The sequence below is a fragment of the Trachinotus anak genome, unplaced genomic scaffold (genome assembly GCF_046630095.1).
Source record: "Trachinotus anak isolate AG129_WGS33_773 ecotype Australia unplaced genomic scaffold, CSIRO_AGI_Tana_v1 ptg000012l, whole genome shotgun sequence".
NCBI classification, from domain to species: Eukaryota; Metazoa; Chordata; class Actinopteri; order Carangiformes; family Carangidae; genus Trachinotus; species Trachinotus anak.
This window is the reverse complement of record NW_027273863.1, coordinates 8,056,664-8,079,712: the sequence shown is the minus strand read 5'-3', so window position 1 is coordinate 8,079,712 and position 23,049 is coordinate 8,056,664. Positions and strand designations below refer to the sequence as shown.

Sequence of the window (23,049 nt, the reverse complement as noted above, 5' to 3'; positions counted from 1 at the left end):
TTTCATATACAGTCTATGCACTGACCCCAGCGCTATAATTGGTCGAACTCTTCTTCTCTTGCTCAGCAGACTAAACGCTGTTGGTCCCTTGAGTACTGCAAGAGCAGAGTTCCTTTATTTGAAAGCTTTTTTTCATATTTCACAGCGACAAATCGTACCTGCTAAATGGTTAACTTTAGTTATTATTGAGCGTAGGTGCTATGCAAGTTCTGTTCTCCTCACAAGCTAGCTGTTTCTTACTGTTTTAAGATTTTATGTGAGACTAAACTCCCTGGCTGAAATACTACATATATACAGACCTTGTTATGTCTTTTTTGTTTAATCTGTACAAAAACCAAAGTGTAAAAACACCAAGAGACTAGACTTTCTGAAAGTAGTTGCTGGTAACCTGTAGACACTCCAGGAAGTTGTTAACACAGTCCGGCACCTGGCTTCCCAAATTGTGTTTTTTGACACTGCAGTTGTTGTGCTGCTTGAATGCGTTACTTATTTAGCTTTAGGTGTTGCTGAGGTGTTGGTAGGTGGATGTTGTTACCTCTTAACTATTTCACCCCAGTTTCAATGCAAAGCTGAGCTAACCAGCTTCTGGCAGTAGCTTCATGTTTAGTTTACAGGCCTGAGTGGTATCAATCTCCTGTTCTAACTCCTGGCGTGAAAACAAATGAGCACATTTCTAAAAATGTCCAAGTGCTCTTACAATTCTTTCCTCTCTTGTTTTTCCTCCTCTGTCTATTTGATACAGACTTTGTCTCTCTTTGGTACAGTCTCATGTGTCACTTGAATATTGATGTACTCTTTGAGCCACAGACAGAAACTTAAGACCTGATACACACCACAATTACCCTTTCGGTCCTCTGTTAACTTAACCTCCTCACTCGCTACTTTTTCCATGTAAACAACAGTCACCATGCACGATGCAGAGTAACCTACAGCCCCTGGAAAGCAGGCCAGTTTACCCACACTTCTCAGGACCTGAACTTCTCACGGGAACATTACACCATGTTCACTACAGGGCACTTGACCTTTGATCCCACAGGGCTGCCACAGTGAGTTTAATGTTTAGAGGTTGAAGATGCTGTCGAATGCTGACCCTGGATCAGTTTGCGTCGCTCTTTTCTAACCTACAGCCTACCACTGACACAGCAAGGACTGACCTGGCTGAATCACAGGCATGCAAAGCCAGATTCTATTGAGTAGATTCCTTTAAATTCCTTAAGCGAACTTGACACTTAAAAGTTGAACATGGTGATGCAACTCAAATATTCATGTGAGCTTGTTAATCCACGTTTCAAAAGGAATTATTAATAGGCCAACTTAGAATAGACTCTGTAGATGCCTACAAGCAGTTCTGTCTTCCAGCTGTGTTACATAAAATATAATGAATTCAGCATCATCTCACCGGGGGGAGAGAGAGACAGAGAGAGGGAGAGGAGTGGAGAGATAACTTGTTTCCAAGCATGACTGGTTTATAATGAGGCCCTCAGTAGACAAAGAAAAACTCAGTGGATTCAGGCTGCTTTAGTATCATGTCATTTCTATCATAGATGATTTTCAATCTATACCTGTAATGATCTAACATTTTACACAAACAGATCTTAAGAGCAAAGCAGCCCTGAAGCTACAGTACTAAAGCACCCTCTAGTGACGGGTTTTGGATCTATGCATGATCAACAGCACAACCTTTGGTCTCCAGCCTCAGTTTATTTGGAACACTTCATTAAACTCGGACACTTTTCAAATCTAGCAGCAATTTCACCTCAAAATAGTGCAATAGTTTTTAGGATATTAACTACTCTCTGTAAACATTTTCTTGTTTTCAAAAGGATTTAAACATTCTGACATCTTTATTAAAGTAGACATGGACTCTCTCTATATCAGATGTGTATGTTTGTATATAGATAGATAGATAGATGGACTCACAAGAACTGTCTGTAAGTCAATACTATACCTGCTGCATCTACAACCCTATGTCTAGCACATTTCAGGCTCAGCTCAAAGACGTTACATCAAATAAAATCAGCTCTTTTACATTTTTGTCAAGAGTTTCGAGGCCCCGCCTGGTTGTCGAAGGCCCCCGAGTGACTCTGGTGTTGCTCTACCATTCGCAAGATGTTCTCTGATATTCCTTTAATGTCGCTGTGTGTGTCAGGATGTGCAGCCAAAACCTTCAGAAGTTCGGTCATTCCTTCCCTCTCCAGCATGCTGCTGTAATGTGATGCTAGAAAATGAAGGAGGAAGAAGGAGATGAGAGATTCTTGACATAGAGAGTAACAGACCCTCAACCACAGCACTACCTGATTATTACTATACCAGACAGGTCTATTTGAATCAATTTAATATTAAATAACATGATCATTTCATGGGAAACACAAAGTAATCAAAGAAAGAATGATAATCAGCTCTATTTCACATTTGCATGGGTTCAGTAATACACACACGATAACCCCTAGATATCCTCCTATGTGCTCCCCATAGTCTGATTTCCCCTGTGATCTCCACAGTAGTGTCTGTGTGTCTTACTGTTTTGACTGCAGACCAGATGTATGGCCCAGACTGCCCACAGCTGCACTCCTGAGGGCTGACAAGTCAGAAGCAGAGGACAAAATGGACGGAACGACCTGAAATGTGGGCATCACAGTACACTAAGATTAAAAAGGGTCGAAGAGTACTCTTAAGTAATTCTTGACATTTTTTATTTATTTGTTCTGTGCTTGAGGTACCAGACGGTCCATTTTCATTGGCATCAGTGCAATCCCGGGAATGCAAAGTGAAGTGTCAATCGCAGAAAATCAATTTCTGCAGCTTTCACAATGTTTTCTTGTGACTGTCTGAGCTTTCTCTAGCACTCATGGATAGTATTCTCCTGTGACAAATCCCTATAGCAGCTATCCAAATAAAATAATCTATACAAATAATTGCAACTGTGTTGCATGTGCTTGTGTTTAAACTATGCATATATTACACATAAAATCAGCAACCACTGGGCAAAATGTTATGTAAGAGAAAGTAGGATGTGTAATTGATGGGAAACAATTTAAATAGTGTTATGCAACATGTAAAATCCATTTGATGTTGAACTGAACAGACAGAATGAGTGAATGCATTTAAAACGAGTGCTTCTGCAAAGCTTCCCCTCTGTTCTGTCCAGTTTGTTTTTCTCTCACCTGTAAGAGACCATTTCTCTCTCCAGTTGGGTCCATGTCATTATGGAGGTATGCTGCAAAGAAGGAGAAAAACATTGAAAAGAGCCAGAGGTGAATTTTATTGTCCGTTAAATGAAAACCAGCATCCAAAACACACACCATCTGCTTCAGTATGGTAGTGCGGAGCTCCTCCTCCAGGGTCCAGGCCTCCGGTCTGGAGGTGAGATGTGCCAGAATCCCCCCGGCAAAGTAACGGACCCCAACCTCCACCTGGGAGTCCTGCAGGAGGCTGAGGATGTGTTCCAGCAGGTCCTCCTCCAACAGGTCTGCCTGCAGCTCCTCCACCTCTGCTATGTTGTTCTGAGACAAAGGGAGACAAATGATAGCAGAGATGACAGCAGCAGTAATGTTGTTTGTAACTTAGCAGAAAGGTGTTGAAAGGACAGAGGGGATACAGGAAATGTTTTATATTAGATTACAGATTAACTCCATTTCCTTTCCTGCCAGCAAATTGATTTAAAATTATTTGGAGGTATTGTGAAAATTATTTGACATGACTCCCATATTCAGATGCTGCCTGTTAAAACAGTATTAAGCCCTAAATCTGGGAACGGCTGCAAAAAGAAAATGAGAATATTGTTATTTTGGTAGACGTTCTCATGCAGCTATGGCACCTATTAGTGCAAATAAGCTATAAAAACAAGAACATGCTGTGCTGTGGTCAAAACACATTCACAACCACTAACACCACATACACACACAGCACCCACCAGGAGGCCAAGAACTTTCTGCTGAATAGACGGTTCACTGTAGTAGGACTGCAACACAAAAAAGGGACAGCAAAAGAGGAAAAATGTTTGTGTGTCTGTGACTCTCCATGTAGGTGCATTTTCATCATCTGTACATCAGTGTATTTTATTTGGGGGGGGGGGGGGGGGGGGGGGGGCTCTTCTACCTCCAGAACCTCCTCATACAGCTCCAGGCCCTGGCACTCGATGAAGTTGCGAGCCGCAGCGGGCATCTCATCTGTCAGGTTCCACAGAGCACTCAGGGCGAACTTCAGAGTGGAGTCCACCACTCCCACCATCGCCTTCTGCTGCACGATAGCCAGCAGCTGCTGTTAGAGCCGAGGAGAAGAGAAAACAGGACACAGGACAGAAAAAAAGGAAATAACAACCATTTTTTGTAAATGGGTTTTAAGAAACACGAGAAGCATCCTCTGGTAGAGAGACATGCAGAACCAGATTTGTTGTGAAATAACAGTAGTTTAGAGAGCGGCTTGAGAAAAATGTGACTGGATAATGTGGTAACAGTAAACTGAGATTGATGAGTTCATGGAGAAATGGGTCGACAGTGAGAAGATGAGTATATACAGTAGGTGATGAAAAATATAAGATACACTCATGCATTTCTAGGGCTAAGTTTGAAATGCAATACATTGAAATTGTAAATGTACCTTCATAATAAAGACGTCCTTGCTGAGCTGTGCGGTCTGCTCTGTGGACAACTGCACATAAAACAAACAGATGAATTGGTCTTTGAGTTTTGTCCAGTTTTCTAAATGTCAGACTTAAACAGGAGGTTTTATCCCACGGGGAATATGGCCCCATTTAACAGGACTAAATGAAAGTACAAAGCCGGCTGTTGAAAGCAGTGTCACAGAGCTACAGGCTCTGACCAACAGGTGCCGTACTATTTTCCTGCAGCAGACTAATGCACAGTAAGTGAGCAGTGTCTTGACCTTGGCCACCAGAATGGAGATGACAGCCACAGTCATCCTCTGAAGGGTCGGATCCTCGTGACTGCTCAGCCAGTTAATCACCAGCGTGGCTGCTAAATACCTGAAGTGTGATCACAGGATGGGTAAAAGGAACACAGCATTACAATAAATATACCAATAATGTACAGACAAGCTTCAAGAAAATCTGAGTTCACATCTGCACTTTTACATCTGGAAGGACTATTTCTTTTGGCAGTTAGACTTAAGGACTAAATATATTCTAGCTGGATCACACTCTGCTGGAAAAACATTATAGCACCTCGCTGTTAGTGCAGTGATTATCTTGGCTGCTGCACGACCATGGGCCCATAACTCATATTATAAGTAAATGAAAGTTAACTAACTTGTCAAAAGGGACATCCTGAAGGATGTAGTCACTGCAAAGTGCCAGCAAACAGTTTTTCTGAACCTGGAGAGATGAAACATTTTATGAATTGAAGAAATATATGGGTGTAAGAAAATATATGAGTATGTGTGTGTATAAGGTTTTATAGAGGAACTACAAACACTGTCTGAAGGTGGGAGAATGGGAGCTGGAACCAAATGCATTACTTAAAGCAGAAAATATGAGATCAAGACGTGATGCATGACAATCCAGCTGGCGGTAACCCCTCTGTCACACTTACGTGATGCTGTTGTGTAACGACGTGATATCATTATGGCTGTGTAATCTGAAATAGAGCCCCTAACCTGCTGGTGGCTGGGGAAGGTCTTCATGGCGTGCAGCAGCTGATTGACAGTGGAGGTGAGCAGGCTGACGGGCATGGCCTCTGCCAGGTCCTGGGTGGTCAGGTTGAATGCGCACGCAGTGGCCACCAGGTGGACGTGCAGGGAGGTGGGGTGGCTCTGCATCCCACTCAGGACCAGCTTCAGGAAACAGGAGGTTTGTGTCATAGTCACATGTGTTTTTAGGATAAGAAACTGTTCGTGTTTGTCACTGTTGTCGGTGGAAAGTGTTGAGAACAATTCCCAGCTTTGTATTAGTGTGTGACCTTCCTACCTCCTACGGCCTCTCACCAAGCCAGCTGCGGAGCTGCGCTGTGCTCTCTATCTGCACGGCTTCACTAGAAACTGCCTCATTATCTCCCCTCTCCTCACATCTAAGTACAGTAATTATAATGTCAGACCACAGGACTATTTAACCGCAGCTGTACTGCATGTTCACACTGAACAAAGTGTTTTAAATTCAACGCTCCTTACACACAGAACTGGACACAAAAAAACTTAATTAAAATCTCTCTTCTGAAGATTTCAATTATACTCAAGTTTTCTGACTGTCACAAGATTTTTTTTTTCATCTATTTTTCTTCTTTTTTAAAAATTTTTATCTATCTACTTTATATGTTTATTCTTATGTCCTGGTCTCTCTTGAAAAAGACCTTTTTACGTTTATCTGTTTAAATAATGGCTTAACTTACTAACTAGTTCAAACTAGGACATCTCATCCTGGAGAAAATAAGTGTTACAGATACTGTGCAACACCATAGGAAAACATCATTAACAGTCGTAGTTTATTTACTATACAATGGAGGTACTGAAGTATAATTCTATTCGGGTCCATGAGTTGTTGAGATCTGTGAATATGATGGTGAAGTATTCTTGATTGAAAAATGATTGAAAAGATTCATTGATTATTAGTTTAGGTGTACATTAATTTTCTGTCTGCCACCTAATTGATTGATCAACTTATCGTTCCAGCTCTGGTCCAGATGTTCTGTGTGACAAGAATGCAGTCAAGGAAGGAACCAGACCACGATACCTGTAGCATATCCGGTCGTGGTTTGTCAATGTCTGTGGTTAGATTGTAGAGATGGACGAGGGCCTCTCGTACGAAACACTCCCTGTCTCTGTACCGTCTGAGGGCCTCACACACCTGGTTCTCATTAGCTTCTCCGGTTACCTGAACATACACAGCAGATCAGCAGCGTCACAGAGACAGGAAATGCAGCGGGCATATTCAGTAAATACATAATAAGGAGCCTCAAGTCAAATTCAAATGAGAAACTTATGTGTGAGAAAAGCTCATGTGTCTACCCACGATGTCCTGACGTCTCACAGACCATAGCGTGACATCCGATCCTTACTTTTAGGTTTTCCAGTGAAGAAAGGACATCACAGGAGCTAACTCCGGTGGCTAGCAGCCCCAAGAAGACCAGCCCACTCCTGGCCTCCGCAAACACTCGGACCGCTGCTTCCGTGACCCTCTTCCGCCCGGAGATATCCAGAGAAACAAGGGAAGGGAGAACCTGGGGACTCCCCTCCAGAAGCTGCCGGACTGTCTCGTCCCCATCTCTCCCGTCACTGTCATCCGCAGCAAAGTGGTCATCTGAAAAGTCCAGATGCCTGAGAGCGTGAAGCTGACTGAGGACAAAGAGCAGCCTGGCAGGTGACATATCCAGCTGCCGCAGCCGGTGGGCGATTAAAGACCTCAGGGTGTTCTTGCAGTCAAGGAGCGCCGTGAGGTTTGAGACAGCACTGCAGGAGATATCCAGAGTGTCCAGCTGAGGGAGAGTGCAGATGTCCTCCAGGGCAGCGTCAGTCAGGTCTGTGTTGGCCAAGTTTAGCGTCCTCAGGCCCCGCAGAGAGCTGAAGCCAACTCGGACCCCTCCATCTTCCTCCAGAGACTCCCAGTCCAGATGGAGCCCACTGAGGGACAACCTCTGCAGGCTGGATCTGCACTCCAGGTTGGAGGCCAGGCCTGAGACAATGTTAGCCCCCGTGAGGTCCCCAGGAACCCAGGAGGCATCGAGTTCCTGGAGACGGTGAGGGCAGAGGGCCAGGCGGAAAGCTTCTGCAGATACTGGGCAACAGTGGATGGAGGCTCGGCGCAGGCGGAGCTCTTTGCAGTTTCGGAAAATCCCAACAGTTGTGTCATTCAGTATCCCTTGTAGGGAGAAGCAAACAGAGCCATGTTGTAGGAAAAAGTAGCATCAGTTTAGCCACATTTATGTTTGTGGAGTAGAATTTTCCCATCATTTCTGCCTGGCATAGTACACTGTGAACTAACAAATCATGAGATGACAGGGTAAGTTAGGGACACTGATATTCTCACATTTTATACAGGAAATTGGGAGCATGAAGAATGATAACTAACTGCAGGTCACAGCTAAGTCACAATTGTCATGTCCCTTTTCTGTAACCATAGTAGCTGCGGTTTCCTACAGCTGTTGATACTGATGTTGCCGCAGCCTTTTTCCATCCTCCTGACCTACCTGTAGTTGCCATCTTTCGCAGCAGCTGGTCGGCCATCTCCTGTGGGAACAGTGGGGCCCAGCTGAGGCTCATGGAGCCGTCTGCTCGCCTGCTGCACAGGGAGCCCAGGCTGCGGCACACCTGAGCCAAACAGAGGTCGCACAAGCCCTGGGGGCCCTCAGCATCCTGCCACACATCACCAGGTAATAAGATGAGTCATACTGCTGGATAATTACATAGGTAGTGCAGCAAGAAGCACAAGTGTAGTGACTTTGAAGGGTTGGTTCAACCACATTACAGGAAAAAAACATTAAATAATATATTATTAAAACAATTTGGGTGAAATGACCCTTTTAAAAGTACAATAATCTTATATTAAGGTGTTATTCCATTTCTGTGTTGTAGCTAGAGGGTGTAATACATCTACGAAGTCACATCCTAAATATGTGTAAGAGGTTTTTCTTTATTGTTTGTTCACATTAAACACATTTGTAAAGCACAGAGAGACCGTGACAGTTGTCTCTCAGGCTTTTTCCCCAGGGCTCAACAGATCCACAGTGACACAGGATCTCTAACGCTGCAGGAGTCTAATTTTATCCGCAGCAGAGGAGCATAAGTAAAGCCCGTCTCAATCACCTAATCCCAGCGCTCTGTGCAGGGCGAAGTGGACAAAAGCAAATAGGTCCTTACAGGTCACTGACACACAGAGAATAAACTAAAAAAAAAAAGGCTACATTTATAGACAGGGTCAAACTCACCATGTTTAATAAGTAAACAGTCGACTGGGAAAAAATGAACAAATAAAAAACACGGAACCACGTCGGTCAGCAACGTTTAGACCACAGGTCATTACTGAAACCCATTTCCTCCGGAAACATCAGAGAAAAAGCAGCGACACGTTCTTGCGTTCAGACTGAAGTTGCTGTTGTTGCTCGAACTGTCACAGGCTGACCGCCTCCCATTGGTCAGTCCGTGTGACGTCACGAGAGCTTGTTTATGTCTGCTAATAGTTTGAATCCCGCTATCTATCTATCTATCTATCTATCTATCTATCTATCTATCTATCTACCATAAGTGTCTGCAAAGGTGAGTGGGCAGTAAACCCATTTAACCACAAGGAGGGGCTCAGAGAGAGAGCTGACTTTTGGACCACTTCATAAAAGACAAAATCCCGCTTCTTAAATTAAAAATAATATTATAAGGTGGCACACTCAGAATTTCCTAGGGGCAAAGATAAAGATTAGACATCTCTTCCATGGGGGGTTGGGCCCCTCTGCTGTGTCCTATTAGGATACAGACGTGTTTTCAAAACTCTCTTTCTAACATGTTGCCACCATATTTGTTAATGAAAGGCTATACATTTAATTTTGATATGCAAGTTTATAAAAACAACATACATATAAAAATTCTGTATGCTTTTATATGTTTCTATTATTTAATCCTCATTCATTTCAAACATGTTCATTCTGGGAAAATGGTCTCTGTCTTTTGGACCCTACTGTACAATATGTACAATATAAACATTTATTATTATTATCTATTATTATTTTCCATTGAACCATTCCAGACAACATATACATGTTTACATATAGAGCAGATACAGAAAATTTCTTTCTCTTCTTCTGCTTCTTTCCATGACAGTTATGTCATTTATTTAAATTGGACAGCCTCTATTACATACAACCGACCACCTGGGAGACCTACACTCTCAATCACACGTACACAAACATATGTCCTCACACATATGTGGGTCACACGCAAGCCTCCGCACTCTTTAATGTGCACGCACACACTCTCCTACATTAATGTCCTGCCTCGATTGCTCATAAGCAAAACTGTCCTCCCACATGCTGAAGCATGTCTCCCCACGCAGACAATCCCCATGCATCAAAGCCTGTGCTTCCTCCTCGAATCCAAAACATTTAGCTGAGGGGTGTTTTTTTTTTTTTTGTCTGCAAAGCCCTCTGCATATTGTCCTCATAACAAAATAAACACAGCTGCCAATGGCTCTTGGATTGCAGTGAGAGGCACACACAACCCATATACGGAGCAAACACAAGAGAAGCACTCAGATCCAAAACAGACCTCCTGTTATTGTGTCAAAGCTACTGAATTGCCAGAATCATTCAGTCATTAGGTTAGAGCTGATAGGAAACAGCTTTGTGTGGAGGAGTAAGTAGACTGTGAGAAATATAGAGATATGAGTGAAGCTGGCAGATGAGTGTGTGTTTCTTTGTGTAGCAGAAAGAAAAAAAAAAGAGAGACTGCATGTGTATGTCATCAATTTCCACGAGCCTTACAGACAAATTGTGTGTGTGGGAGACAACCTAACCTTGTAAACAAGATCTTATGAGAATTAAATGATGACAGCTAGCCTGATTTTGAGTGTCTTTATCACTCTTGCTGACTTCAAGCCGATCTGATTCCTCACTCGGTTTTTCATTTGCAGTGAAACCTTATATTAGGAGGAGACTTTTGACTTTCTACCTAAACTTTATGTGACATCAGAGGAGGAAGGCAGGGCCAAGCCTTCCCTCTGCTCAGACTACAGAGAAAATTGCACCATCAGCCGTCCTCTCTCCGTGCACGGACCACCCTCCACTGTTCTCTCCTGGTGGACAGCCTTCGCTCGTGCAGGCCTTCATTCTCAATGAGAGCAAAGACAGAGGGAGACATGAGAGTGAGAGGAGGAGAATGGAGAGCATGAACCTGCACAGCAACCACAAGTGAGACGCCAAGCTGGGTCTGACCTGCACATCCTGGACCACTGAGTGAACCCGCTGACACAGGTATTTATTTTTGCTTTTTTTGTTGATCTTAAAATTAATGTTCAAGATGTGATGTTTTTTCTATCATCTCTGGAAAAGTATGAGAATAGCTGAAACCTTAGATTTTCCCGGTCATAACTGCAAATATGGAAAAAGGTATATTTACTGGTAAAAGGGAATTTCAAACAATGAAGTTAGATTGAACTTTTAGGTGTAAGCTGGATCCTCTGACAGTTTATGAAGAACTATGAAATCGCTGTGAAGCTTTTAAATCAAACATGTGAGCATCTATATGTGTTAACTAAACTCCATATGTACATAAATCCTATGATGAAATTCACTATGTCTATAGCTCCTGCATCATGTCACCCCCCTCAGCAGACAGACTTAATCAGTGGCACCATCAGAATGACTTGTGGGTTAATTGGCACAGTCATAAAAATCTGCCGGCCAAGAGAAAAAGCCACAACAAAGTTGGACTGAAAAAAAGAGATCGTTCTGATTTGCAATATATTTATTCTGTATGTTGAAATAAAGCTGGAAAGAAATTAGGGGACGCTAATGTGATTTTCCAGGGATAAGGTTTTTGAAGGCTTGAACGTAAAAAGAAAATCTTTTAATTGCAGAGCTTAGCAGCAAACAGTCAGAGCTCAGTGGCAGCACTTAGAGTCAGTGGGCCTATTGGCAATGTCCCCCTGTTCCTCTGGGCTGGGAAAACCAGCAACTGCAAAGTTTGACCCGTCTGGTTGCAAGGACTGCATTAATATAGATGAGGTGGCTGGATCTGGTCAGGTCTGGCTCTGAGCGAGGAGAGGAGAAGAGAGGAGAGGAGAGGAGAGGAGAGGAGAAAATACCCTTTTAAAAAGTCAACAAAAAAAAAGGCTGCTGCGGCCGAGTTGATGAAGACCAGCAGGGTGCGAACGACAGAGAGAAACCTGGTGGTAATAACTGCCGATGAGATTCACAGCCCTGGCCAAGGAGCCTCTGTGTAAACACTGTCACTCCTGTCAGGCTGGGGCCTGTGAGATTCATATTGTGTGGTTGGAGACGTGCAGACGGGCCAATTGCTGAGACCGAGCTATTGAAGGGGATGACCTGTGATTACGGAAAGACAGGAAAAAGTTCTCTCCGCCTAATAATAACTGACTGACAGTGCCAAGGTGTCTCTGAGCTCTGACATATGGCCCATTTTCCTTTAAGTGCCTTTTCCTTTGCCCTTAGAGGGATTATAATCTGTGACAAAACAAACGGCAGCTTGTTCCATATGTTAAAGCTAAAGTGATTCTTATGCTCCAACAACATTAAACATTAAAAATTAATGTTGGTTCAGGTATTTTCTTTCTGTCAAGAAGTCATTGTGCTGGTATTATATATTTCCCTTAAGGCTGGCATGTTTCTTTTTCCTATGACAATGATAAAAGGCAACAATCCTGCTATAGCAGCAGTTTGAGCTTAGGTAATGCTCTGGGATCTGTCCCATTAACTGTGGTCAGGATTCTTCAGTGCAACTAAACATCAAGAGGAGACCACAGAAATGATTCAATGCCCCTGCTGTCTCTGTCTTGGACTTGTTTAATTCTGCTTCTGCCATCTGTTAAAATCCTCTGTGGATTTATTTTTGATGAGCTCTGATATGAAGTCATATTGTGTGCCTGTCAGAGGTGTGAGATGAGGCTTACTTAACCTGCTTGGCCATATCCATCAGTCTGCCTTCTGGTTGGATTTGGCACAACTGCCAAAATCAGCCAGCAGTTGGCTCTCCCGTAGCCCCACTTTCAGAGCCAAGCCTGGCTTTTGAATATGGAAGGAGGGATCTTTCACTTAGCACGCATTTTTGAACGTCACCCACCCTTGCTCCATTCGTTGTGCTGTCAAAACCAATAAGATCAAAACACAGGCTTTCCTTCCAAAAATAGACTCCAGAAAACATTACTCATAAATCAGGGATTCCTGCTCCCCCTGCTGCTCCTCATACATCAGTTTATTTTATTCCTCACCAAATTCAAAAATCTATTTTGTACCAGTCAGACAGAAATGGCAGAAGTTAAAATGAGTTAGTGAGACCCAATCATGAACACCTGCCGACTTCTACCACCTTGTTCATTACTGACAGGTCTGCACCTCAAGAATCCGTCACAGACTGGCAGTAGATGCTAGGCCATTAAGGTGATATGTGATCAGCGTCATCCATGGACAGATGAACTCCATTTTCTGCCAAATATGTTCATTTTTAGTCAAACCTTTTGTCGGACTGAAAGATTTTTTTTAACATACTAATATAACATACTAATTCACATGAGCCAATGCAGGTGCACTGAAAAGCTATATGGGAGGTTCATGGAAGCTCTGACCTGGGGGATCTAACAAAAATATGAAAAACAGATCCCAGGGCTTGCACACACCCAGACACCTGATACAGATGTGGTAAGGGCCTTAATGAAAGACAACCCACGAGGGAATGTATTGAAAATATGAGTTAATGATAACAGATTTGTGGTGGGTGGGTGGCACTGCTTTCACTCTACCACAAGGGAACCAGAAGGCACAGCTGGCCGAGGGCAGGACTGTCTGCAGTACCTGATGTGTGAAACGAGCTGTGTCTATGTCAGAGTCTTCTAATTTTCACTCAAGATTTTAATGCTCACTTACTTCAGAATTAAACAAGGCTCTTGTGTTGACCTTTGACTGGAAGCTCTCTCCTGTATCATGCCAACAGATGCTCCTGGACTATTTAAGATGTGCAGGCACAGTGGTTATATTGGATTATTTTGGATAAGAGAAGAAAAGAAAACAGCTGCAAAGCAGTGTAGTCGTCTGGTAGTGTGCCTGGTAGGAAATTGAAAAGAAAGTACGAGATGAGTGGTAGCAAAAAAGGAAGCAAATACTTGGACCAAATTAAAGTGAAATATCTGGTGATATTCTATATTTCTCTTCCGTCAACAAGTCAAGTGAAAATACCAAAACCAACAATGAATTGATCCTACTAACAAGTATTGTCAGTGTAGCCAAAGCATGATAGAGCACAAGCCTCTGTGCCATAGAGCTCCACTGTATAGTCCAAGAACTATATATCAGTGAGCCAATGGGTGACATGTTCCTTCATTATCATGAACATGGGCACTGTGGTTTATTTTGAGTCATTTCCATTCTGGTGATATTCATACTCCTAGGACATCCGTAGGTGTGAATGTGAGCGTGAATAGTTATTTTTCTCTATATGTCAGCACTGTTATAGACTGGCCTCCGGTCCAGGGTGTACCCCACCCTCAGACCAATGTCAGCTGGGATTGTCTCCAGCCACCCCCACCTCCACCCGCAACTCTATACGGATAAGCAATATAAGCAGTCTAGTTAATGGAATATAGGTATAGATAATGAAAATAGTATCCAACAAATGCTCCTTTTACTCCTCTTTGAGTAATGCTTGCTAAAAATGACAATGCCCAGCTGTTTTTGGCAAATTTAGGAGCCCTTTTTAACAGATTCTACAGCCCTCTACCTCCTCTGTGAGGCTGTACGTACACAGTGGAGCTTTAAGCTAACATGTTAACATGCTCACAATGACAATATTAACATGGTGATGTTTCACAGGTAGAATATTTACCTTGTTCACCATCTGAGTTTAGCGTGGAGGAATGTCATCACTTTTTAAGGTATTTCATCAAAAACTAAAGTACTAGAAATTCTGACCTGATGATGAAGTTCTTAGATGGGCAAACCAATTCTTTAAGTGATTTATTAAAATAAATACAAAATAACACAACTTCATCCTTCAAGTAAAAATAATCTCCATTTTTCTTTTCTTTTAATAGATCTGTAGATTATTTGGTGATAAAAATCAAAACAACCATGGGACCTGGAACATGGAGCCTATTTATTCTGCTTGGTTTGGCCCTCTGGAGCGACAGCCAAGCCCTCACTAAAAACCCCATCCTTTCCCGGATACGAAGGGCTCCAGAGGCCAATGGAGAAAACAAGAAATGCTCTTACACCTTCCTGGTCCCTGAACAGAAGATCACAGGCCCCATCTGTGCTGCCCGGGGTTATTCAACTGACAAGGACAGAGTGACGCGCCTGGATGTGGCTGCAGTGCGCGACCTTCTGTCAAAGCAGCGACGGGAGATGGAGACTTTGAAGCTGGTGGTGGATGTTGATGGCAACTTGGTCAATGAGATGAAGTTATTGAGGAAAGAGAGCAGGAACATGAACTCTAGGGTGACCCAACTCTACATGCAGCTGCTGCATGAGATCATCAGGAAGAGGGACAACTCACTGGAGCTGGCCCAGCTGGAGACACGCATCCTTAATGCCACCACTGAGTCACTACGTTTGGCCTCCAGGTACAGGGAGCTGGAAGCCAAATATGCAGCCCTGTCTGCAGTGGTGAACAACCAGTCAGTGCTGATTGGAGCACTGGAGGAGCGTTGTATGCAGGTGTACAGCCGCAGGCATGAGCACTCACCCATGGGACCTCCGCTGGTGCAGGTGGTGCCTGAGAACATTCCTGTCAATGTGCCGCGTTTCACCAATGAGATCCAGAGGGACAACACCAGAGGATTTGCCCGGGAAAGAGGCTCTCGCTCTGGGCCATCACCCACAAGTGGTACCCTGGAAGTCCAGAAACCGCCTGAGAGAAACTTCAGTACTGAAGGTGAGTGAATGGGTTAATGAGTGACTCTTTCATTCATCCATCCATCCAATCACCCATCCATCCATTTATTCCTTGATTCAGTCAGGAAAATCCAACACAGTCACGTTAGAATGTAGAGCAGTCATGACTTTGCAGGCCAACCATAACAAAACAATAATCCCTGACTTTGAATACAGCTGCAGGTGGGCCGGTGGCCTCGTTTTCAAAGGTTACAGATTTGCAAGTTCAGCTGGAACTCTGCTCCCCTCTCAACAGAAAGAGCACAAACCAGGGTGGAAATAAAAATGTTGTAATGTCTGAATTGAGGCAGAGGGACTTAAACCAAAGCAAAGACAGACCTAACCAGTGCGATTTTGTTCATCAACAGAAATTCCTGACACATTTAGATTGCCCTCGCCCAAGAATAATAAAGTGTGTAGGATTTCGGTGCAGCTGTGTATGGAAATGATCCTGTACAAGACTATTCCATTGCATGTGAGATGTAGACAAAACCCAGGCTGGTGTTATAGACTCCTGCAAACCACTAAGTAGATGCACTTCTGGTATACTTCATGAGGTGAATGGACTATACCTTTACTTTATTATATATTATTAGCTAGAAGAGGGTTGGTCGCCCTTTAAATAAACTCAGTGCCACATATGCTTGTAATTAAAACTCTTGTAAAGAGAATTACCTTGACAAAGGACAGACTCACATACACCCATAAACACTGGGTTAACAAGATATCTATTTTGGTTTTTTGACCTCAAATGTAGGCAATTAATTTCTTATTAAAATGACTTAATTAGCCCCATTCTCCTGTGCTGATCTAGGAGGACTCAATAAACAAGTTAATTTGTAGATATGTGTTTTCTATTACTCTGTCTGCTTCTGCGGTTTTGCTCTTTTTACTGGTCTTTCCTACTTATTTAATCCTCAGTCAGACCCTGACTTTTTATTTTTATTTATAAGTTTATCTGAAGTTGTAAGTATGTGGTTGTTTCCGTCCTCGCCAAAAGAGGCTAAAATTGCCCCTCAAAGCCAAAATGTCGTCACTACATGTTTGGTCAGGCTTGAGTTCAGCCTAACCATGAGAAATGTGTTATCTTAAAAAAAACAAAAAAAAAAACATAAAAACTATATGTAAAGTTTTCACAAATAACAAAACAGGAAAAAATTGTGCCATAACTGCGCCCTAGCTAGCCGAGGCTACTTTGACTACTCTTCCTGGCCTGTTTCCTTTAATTAAAAAGTCTATTTTTATGCTTTTGTGATTTCTTTGTTATACATATACAAGACATTAAATAAATCTAACAATAATAGTGAAAAAATTAACACCAAATAAACCAGTCATACTAACTAGCCTAGCTTAGCTACCTTTTACATTGTACGAATTGCAGTACAACATCTGGCTTTATATGAAAGTGATTACCACATGCCTGCTTCTCTTATCGTCCTTTCTTCCAGGTCCATTCAGAGACTGTCTTGAGGCACAGGAAGCTGGCCACAGCACCAGCGGCATGTACCTAATCAGACCAGATGAAGCAGAGAGGCCGGTGCAGGTCTGGTGTGAACAGGATATAGACAATGGGGGCTGGACTGTTATCCAGAGCAGGAGAGACGGATCAGTGAACTTCTTCAGGAACTGGGATAACTACAAGGTGATGACAATGACACAACCCCTGCCCTGTCTGTGTCCTTTTTCCCTCTCCTCTCCTGGGCCAGCCACTGAATACTTGGCTCGTCCAGAGACAACAGTGGTGCAGTTACATGACCATCTAAAGGAACCATCTGGGGGTCTTTAGGACTATATCTTACGCCTGTATCCTTGTGTTTTCACTTACTGTAAAATATAACGCCCTGTCAGCAGCGCTATTCGTCCGAGGTCATTTGGTCTTAGATTCCCATTATGAAACATTAGATGGCCCACTAGGAAGGTATGTTCCACAGCTCAATTTGCAGGCGTTTCTTTCCAAAACCACTACTACTATGGTGCCTTCCTGGATGGATAGCCGGCTGGCTTACTGCACCACACTATATAGAGTCCACTCATCAAAGCTCTGTGAGAATGAGATGGAGTATATCACTGCTGGCAGCCTCAGCAATTCAGTGTTCCATTCAGTCTGGCCAGGCTTGTGCATGTGTAACTGCGAGTTAAATTGCCCTCCTCAACATTGATTTGCCTCTGAGCTCTCCCACAAAGCCACCACATGTACACACACACACAGCACCAGAGAGGAGGCCCCAGACTGAAACCCTACATCATTCATCATCTGTTGGCTCACCCAGCTAATCCACAATCACAAACCTCAACCTCCTTTACCAAGTGAAGTGTTCTGGAGGCACATGGCCAGACGTAGATTGCTTGAGGTTATTCAACACAAGCACCCATTCCAGTTCCGCCATTCCAGTTGATCCGAGAGATCAGTGGGGTTTGAGCGATGAACCAGTATTCTGGAGATAGATTCTTATTTTCCAGCGCAAATTCTGCAACATGTCTTTCTCGAGAATGTCAAAGACGGTTTCTTTCTTTTGCCACAGTGCTTTTTTCTTTTGAAGTTTTCCTTCTACAGAGCCATGAGCAAAGCGTCATCAAAAAGAACATTCTCATTTGTCCTGTTAACAATCACAGGGCCTCTTACAAAGCTCCTAAACAATTCTCATGTTTCTAAACTCCCTGGGATATCACATAACAAACAATGCGCATCATTTTCTGTAATTTTTCTGTAACATTCCTTTTGATCTTCCTTTGACTCAGAGCGGCTTTGGCAACATAGACGGTGAATACTGGCTTGGTCTGGAAGGCATCTACAATTTAGGGAGGCAGAGGGACTACAAGCTGTTGGTGGAGCTGGAGGACTGGATGGGCAAAAAGGTCTACGCTCAGTACAGCAGCTTCCATCTGGAGCCAGAGAGTGAGGGCTACCGCCTGCGGCTCGGCACCTACCAGGGCAACGCCGGGGACTCCCTCAGCAGCCACAATGGCAAACAGTTCACGACTCTAGATCGAGACAAGGATGCCTTCTCAGGTAGAGAACATGGGGTCCCTTTTTTCCTTTTGTATCATATAGTCTCCTTTTAGGGTGCCATGATATTTAATAAAAATTTTAGGTCTCCCTTTTAATATTGTGGCCTTTGAATTGTAAGGTTCTGTCTGAAAAAATCCGATACCCTTAAAGTACCCTAATAAAAAAAAAAACATCTTTGAAATGGGGTGGAAACTGGTGGATCACAGGGAGACCTATACCTCAAGAACAATTAAATGTTTGTGCCTTGCTGGTCCATCCCATGTCACCTGGAATCCCACAATGCTCTATGGAGCAATTCACTCGCATCTCATAGAAAATAAACAGTGGAGGTGAACAAATAATGTGACATCCCCTTCACCTCTTTTCACTTGATTGCTGTGAGAATGTCAAAGCTCAAAAGCTATAGCTTGTAGCTTGTAGTAGCTTGTTCATTAGCAAACATGGTGTAAATAAGCAACGTACTACTTGTGGGATTCCAAGCAATTCAGGCCTGAGCAGCAATGTGAAAAAAAGCAAGGTGTTGTTAGCTGAAAAATTTTCACTTTATGCAAACAATGGCAAAACTTGCCCAGTGACATGACACTAATTTGCTGAAAAACTGACATACAAAAATTCAGTGGTGGCTGCAAGCACACTTTAAGGTGGATGCAATGACTCACCATTTGCCGTGAAAACCAAAAAAAAAGGCCTTAATTTTCTTGAGGTGTTCTGCCATGATGTTGTCAATTGATGTTTTCTGAAGAAAACCTGAAACGTGTTTCTTTGAATTATTCCTTCTTCATAGAGCTAATCATCCCCATTCCTTTTCCCCCACAACAGGTAACTGTGCCCATTTCCATAAAGGAGGCTGGTGGTACAATGCTTGTGGCCAAGCCAATCTTAATGGTGTCTGGTACACCGGAGGCGTCTACCGTAGCAAGTTCCAAGATGGGATCTTCTGGGCCGACTACGGTGGAGGCTTCTACTCCATGAAATCTGTGCGCATGTTGATCAGGCCCATAGACTGAGGAGATACTGTAAGCCAGGCTGGTCCACGGGCAGCTATGGAAGCCAGGTCACACTTGAACCTCATTCTCAATCTTGACTATATATGTCATCAGCAACTGGTTGATCCAAGTTAAAAGAACCGCACCAATGGAGATTACCACCCATCAGTAGTGACTTGAGTTGCCTCCTGTAACAGAAATAGACCATCTTTGAAGATTGTTGTCTTTATATATAATAGATGCACACATAGAGGGATTTAGGGGACATGTCTATTTATAGTAAGCCATACAGCTCCTTTAACAACCAAATACATATGGCAAAGGGAAATTAAAAATAACTCCCAACATGTTGCAGTTAAATAATACAAGCTGTCAGTCTAATTAAGAAACCACAGTATTTTCCTCATTACTCAGTCACCCTGTGTAGAGGAGGCGCCACATCCCTACAGAACTTCATTGGTATTGATTTAATTCATAATCTTTTGTGTCACAAGATCTAAATGCATCTCTTCCTACCTCGCCAAGATAAACATCCGGGGGAAACGCTCATTCATTGTATTTATCTTGTGCTATACTTGCTGGGAGCGGGAAAATACATTTTGTTAATACCTTTATAGATTTATCTGGACTCTGTATTCAGTTCCAGTTTTGAAAAGGCCAAGGAGCTGGGGAAGGGAAAGTGGTTTAAATACATGTTTTATGTACATTTGAAACAGTACTGATTTTATTTTTTTTTCTCCCTACAGTTAATATGACCTGTCTGTTAAACTGTCTGTTAAGCTACTTTGTCCAAGTGCAGATGACCAGAAACTGTAATTTATGTGCACAATTAACTTATCATAACAGTGAAAAGGGCCAGGTATCCTGAGGGAACAGTGAATGATCCTACAGAAAATAGAGCTAATTTCCTCCACTGTATATATGACAATCATTCTCAAAGTGTGCTTGCACGTATGGAAGTGCTGTTATATGTTTTTCTCATTTGGCTGTTGATTAAATTTCAGTATGACTCTGGGAAAAACAAGCATTGTTTAGAGAAAAAAAGATGGAATTACGTTTTGTTTTGAGTGGTTTTTGACCATGAAAAATATGTCGACCAAGCGTCTTGAGACTTATAGGCACTAGGACAGACAACGAGAAGCACATTGCTGAAAGCCAGACAGGATGGAGAAAGAAAAAGAGGGGAAAAGAGGAGAAGGAGGGAGGGGATGAACTGGGATGGAATCGGTCCAAATTTCCAAGTTATTTTCCCCCCCTCTTCCTTTTAAATACAGAGAAATTTACATTCTTTCCACACAAAAGTGCTTGAACTGTATGTTTTCATAAAAAATATCTGTCATTGACAAAGTCATGGGTTCCTGCACTCTGTAATCACCGGTATGGAAAGAAAGTGGTATCCTTTTGGGGAAACCATCCCAGAGGAGAGGGGAGCTAGGGGGCTTTAACTGGTAAGCCCGCTTTGAACAACATCACATCCACAACACACATGAAAGACAAACAGCCTTTGGTCTCTGAGCTGAAAATAGACTCCCATATTGTGCTGTTTTCTTACTGACCACAATGGCCCTCACACCCATCTCTTTAACAAACTTAAAACAAGGAAAACACAAAGCAGGGAGACGTCAAATCCAGCTGGACACAGAAACATGTTTATGGACATGTAAAAAAGCAGCATCTAATAAAAATGGCATTACAGTTTTAAAATTAAACCAATAAAAAGTTGAAACCTCTGAGTCACAATGCTTGGCAGAACAAACATTGCACAACCAACAGTCAATAAATGGAGAACATCAGGGTCACTTCAGGGGACACTCACTGGAATCCAAAGAGTTCATTGCAAGTGCTGATATATACTGTTAACCAAGGTATAATTAGTACATGACTGGTAAGTGTTCAGTCTGTTAAGATTACATGCACATTCCAGTCTTATCGTGTGGGTGTGAGTCATCCCAATAAATTGCTGTTGTTTCCTATAGTTGTTTTAAAAAGATAGGCAACTGTAAATCTTTGTGGAAGGAGGCACCAAAGAAGTTTTCCCACTGACAATCTGAAGCATTTCTGCGTTTAACATTAATGAGAGTTCTCTTAAATGTGCCTGACTGTGTGTATGTTTTGTTGGCATTAAGAAGTAGTGAGGAGAAAGATGAATGTGACATAAAGACATCTCGTTTTAAGTGGTAACACATTTCTGTGGTCTACTGGGTGAGGACAAGTCATAACCTCAAATCTGGCTCACAACCTGAACTGCATGTCTCTTTTTTAGTGTTTCCTACTTTCTTCTTTTTTTTCTTTCTTTTTTTTTTTTTTTTGTTCCACTGTCCAAACATAACATAATGAATACTTATACTGTACATTTCTGTTTCCTGAGGGTAATGCTTCATTGATAGACCTTGAAACACAGCAGTGTGACAAGTTAGATGGGAAGATTGATACCACTCTCTGTATGGTGATTAAAAGCCACATTAGTATAGCACAAAAATTGAGAGCATTTGTTCTTAAATGAATCGTTTTGGCATTTTGGAAAAGGCACTTGTTTTCTTTGCAGCTAAGAATAAAATAAGGTGATTGATAGCACCCTCGTGGCTAAATGATATATAAAAGGAGATCCAGCAGGTGGTTAGCTTACATTAGCATAAAGACTGAAAGCAGAATCAGCAAGACTGGTTCTGTCCAAACTTTAAATCACCATACCAGCACAACAGTGCTTAACATGTTATATCTGGTTTGTTTATCTTTACAGAAAACAAAATGCAAAAACAACAAGTTTGGGGTTTTTTTGGGTTGTAGGCCTACTGGAAATTTTGAGCTGTGTGTTTGAGTGTCTGTACTCAAACACACAACTCCCGCTAAAACCACAACTCTTCATTTTGACACTTTTGTTGTGGACAGAATTTGTGAGATTCAGAGGTAATGTTTGGTGGATTTCTTTTTTAATTTTGGACCCCCCCCCCCCCCCCCCCTTCTCAAGATTGATGTGCTCCTCCAAGTAATTTATTGAACACTGAGCCATCTGAGCACACTTGTCCTTAAAACACAGCATTTTCTGTTCACTCATACAGTCTGGATATTGTGTCCATCCTGTCCTCTGTTGGCCACTGAGCAGCTCTCCTGGAACAGTTCAGGAGTCAAGTACTTTTTTCACAGACACCTTAACAACTTTTGATGAACGTGATGAAAGCGTTGGTTTAATTTCAACACACATTTTCCCAGCCGGGTCCTGGGAATAGAAACGTGGTTATAACAGGCCACCTTCCTGTCACAAACCTGCCTCTCAAACTTTGGTGCTAAACACCCCACAGGCTGCCAGTGTGGGATGCTCGGTTGGTAACTGAAGTCTTCCAATAACTTTGCCCACCACACACTGAACCCTCACATTTTGAACAGCCTCATGGGCGTATGGAAATGTATGATTAGCCCACAAAAACCAAACTCCTACGCAGTCAAACATTGGTACAGTGAAGGTGACATCGTTGGCTCTGGTGAGGGGACCACACTCAGGCCTGCACCACCTTGAATACCT

General features: G+C 42.7%; 2 protein-coding genes across 4 annotated transcripts; one reads left to right on the top strand and one right to left on the bottom strand.

Annotated features, from left to right (window-relative positions):
* Positions 1-1,681: 1,681 nt before the first annotated feature.
* On the bottom strand, positions 1,682-9,036 carry LOC139629703 (protein zyg-11 homolog). Of its 3 annotated transcripts, none has more exons than XM_071492486.1 (14): positions 8,874-9,036; positions 8,136-8,301; positions 7,008-7,807; positions 6,683-6,823; positions 5,614-5,790; positions 5,268-5,332; positions 4,885-4,984; positions 4,600-4,650; positions 4,099-4,260; positions 3,914-3,961; positions 3,303-3,503; positions 3,165-3,217; positions 2,521-2,618; positions 1,682-2,218 (listed from the first exon to the last, which is right to left on the bottom strand). In XM_071492486.1, the coding sequence occupies exons 1-14, from the start codon at positions 8,874-8,876 to the stop codon at positions 2,037-2,039; spliced, it is 2,247 nt and encodes a 748-aa protein (XP_071348587.1). In that variant the 5' UTR covers positions 8,877-9,036; the 3' UTR covers positions 1,682-2,036. The 3 variants fall into 3 exon arrangements, with proteins under 3 accessions (XP_071348587.1, XP_071348588.1, XP_071348589.1); XM_071492487.1 differs by having other exon boundaries at positions 1,886-2,218; positions 4,099-4,257; positions 8,874-9,014; XM_071492488.1 differs by lacking the exon at positions 3,914-3,961 and having other exon boundaries at positions 1,886-2,218; positions 8,874-9,014.
* Positions 9,037-10,758: 1,722 nt separating this feature from the next.
* Positions 10,759-20,583, top strand: angptl1b (angiopoietin-like 1b). The gene is made up of 5 exons (XM_071492490.1): positions 10,759-10,904; positions 14,696-15,534; positions 16,982-17,175; positions 18,273-18,543; positions 19,363-20,583. Exons 2-5 carry the CDS (start codon positions 14,733-14,735, stop codon positions 19,548-19,550), a joined length of 1,455 nt encoding a protein of 484 aa, XP_071348591.1. The 5' UTR covers positions 10,759-10,904; positions 14,696-14,732; the 3' UTR covers positions 19,551-20,583.
* Positions 20,584-23,049: the final 2,466 nt, after the last annotated feature.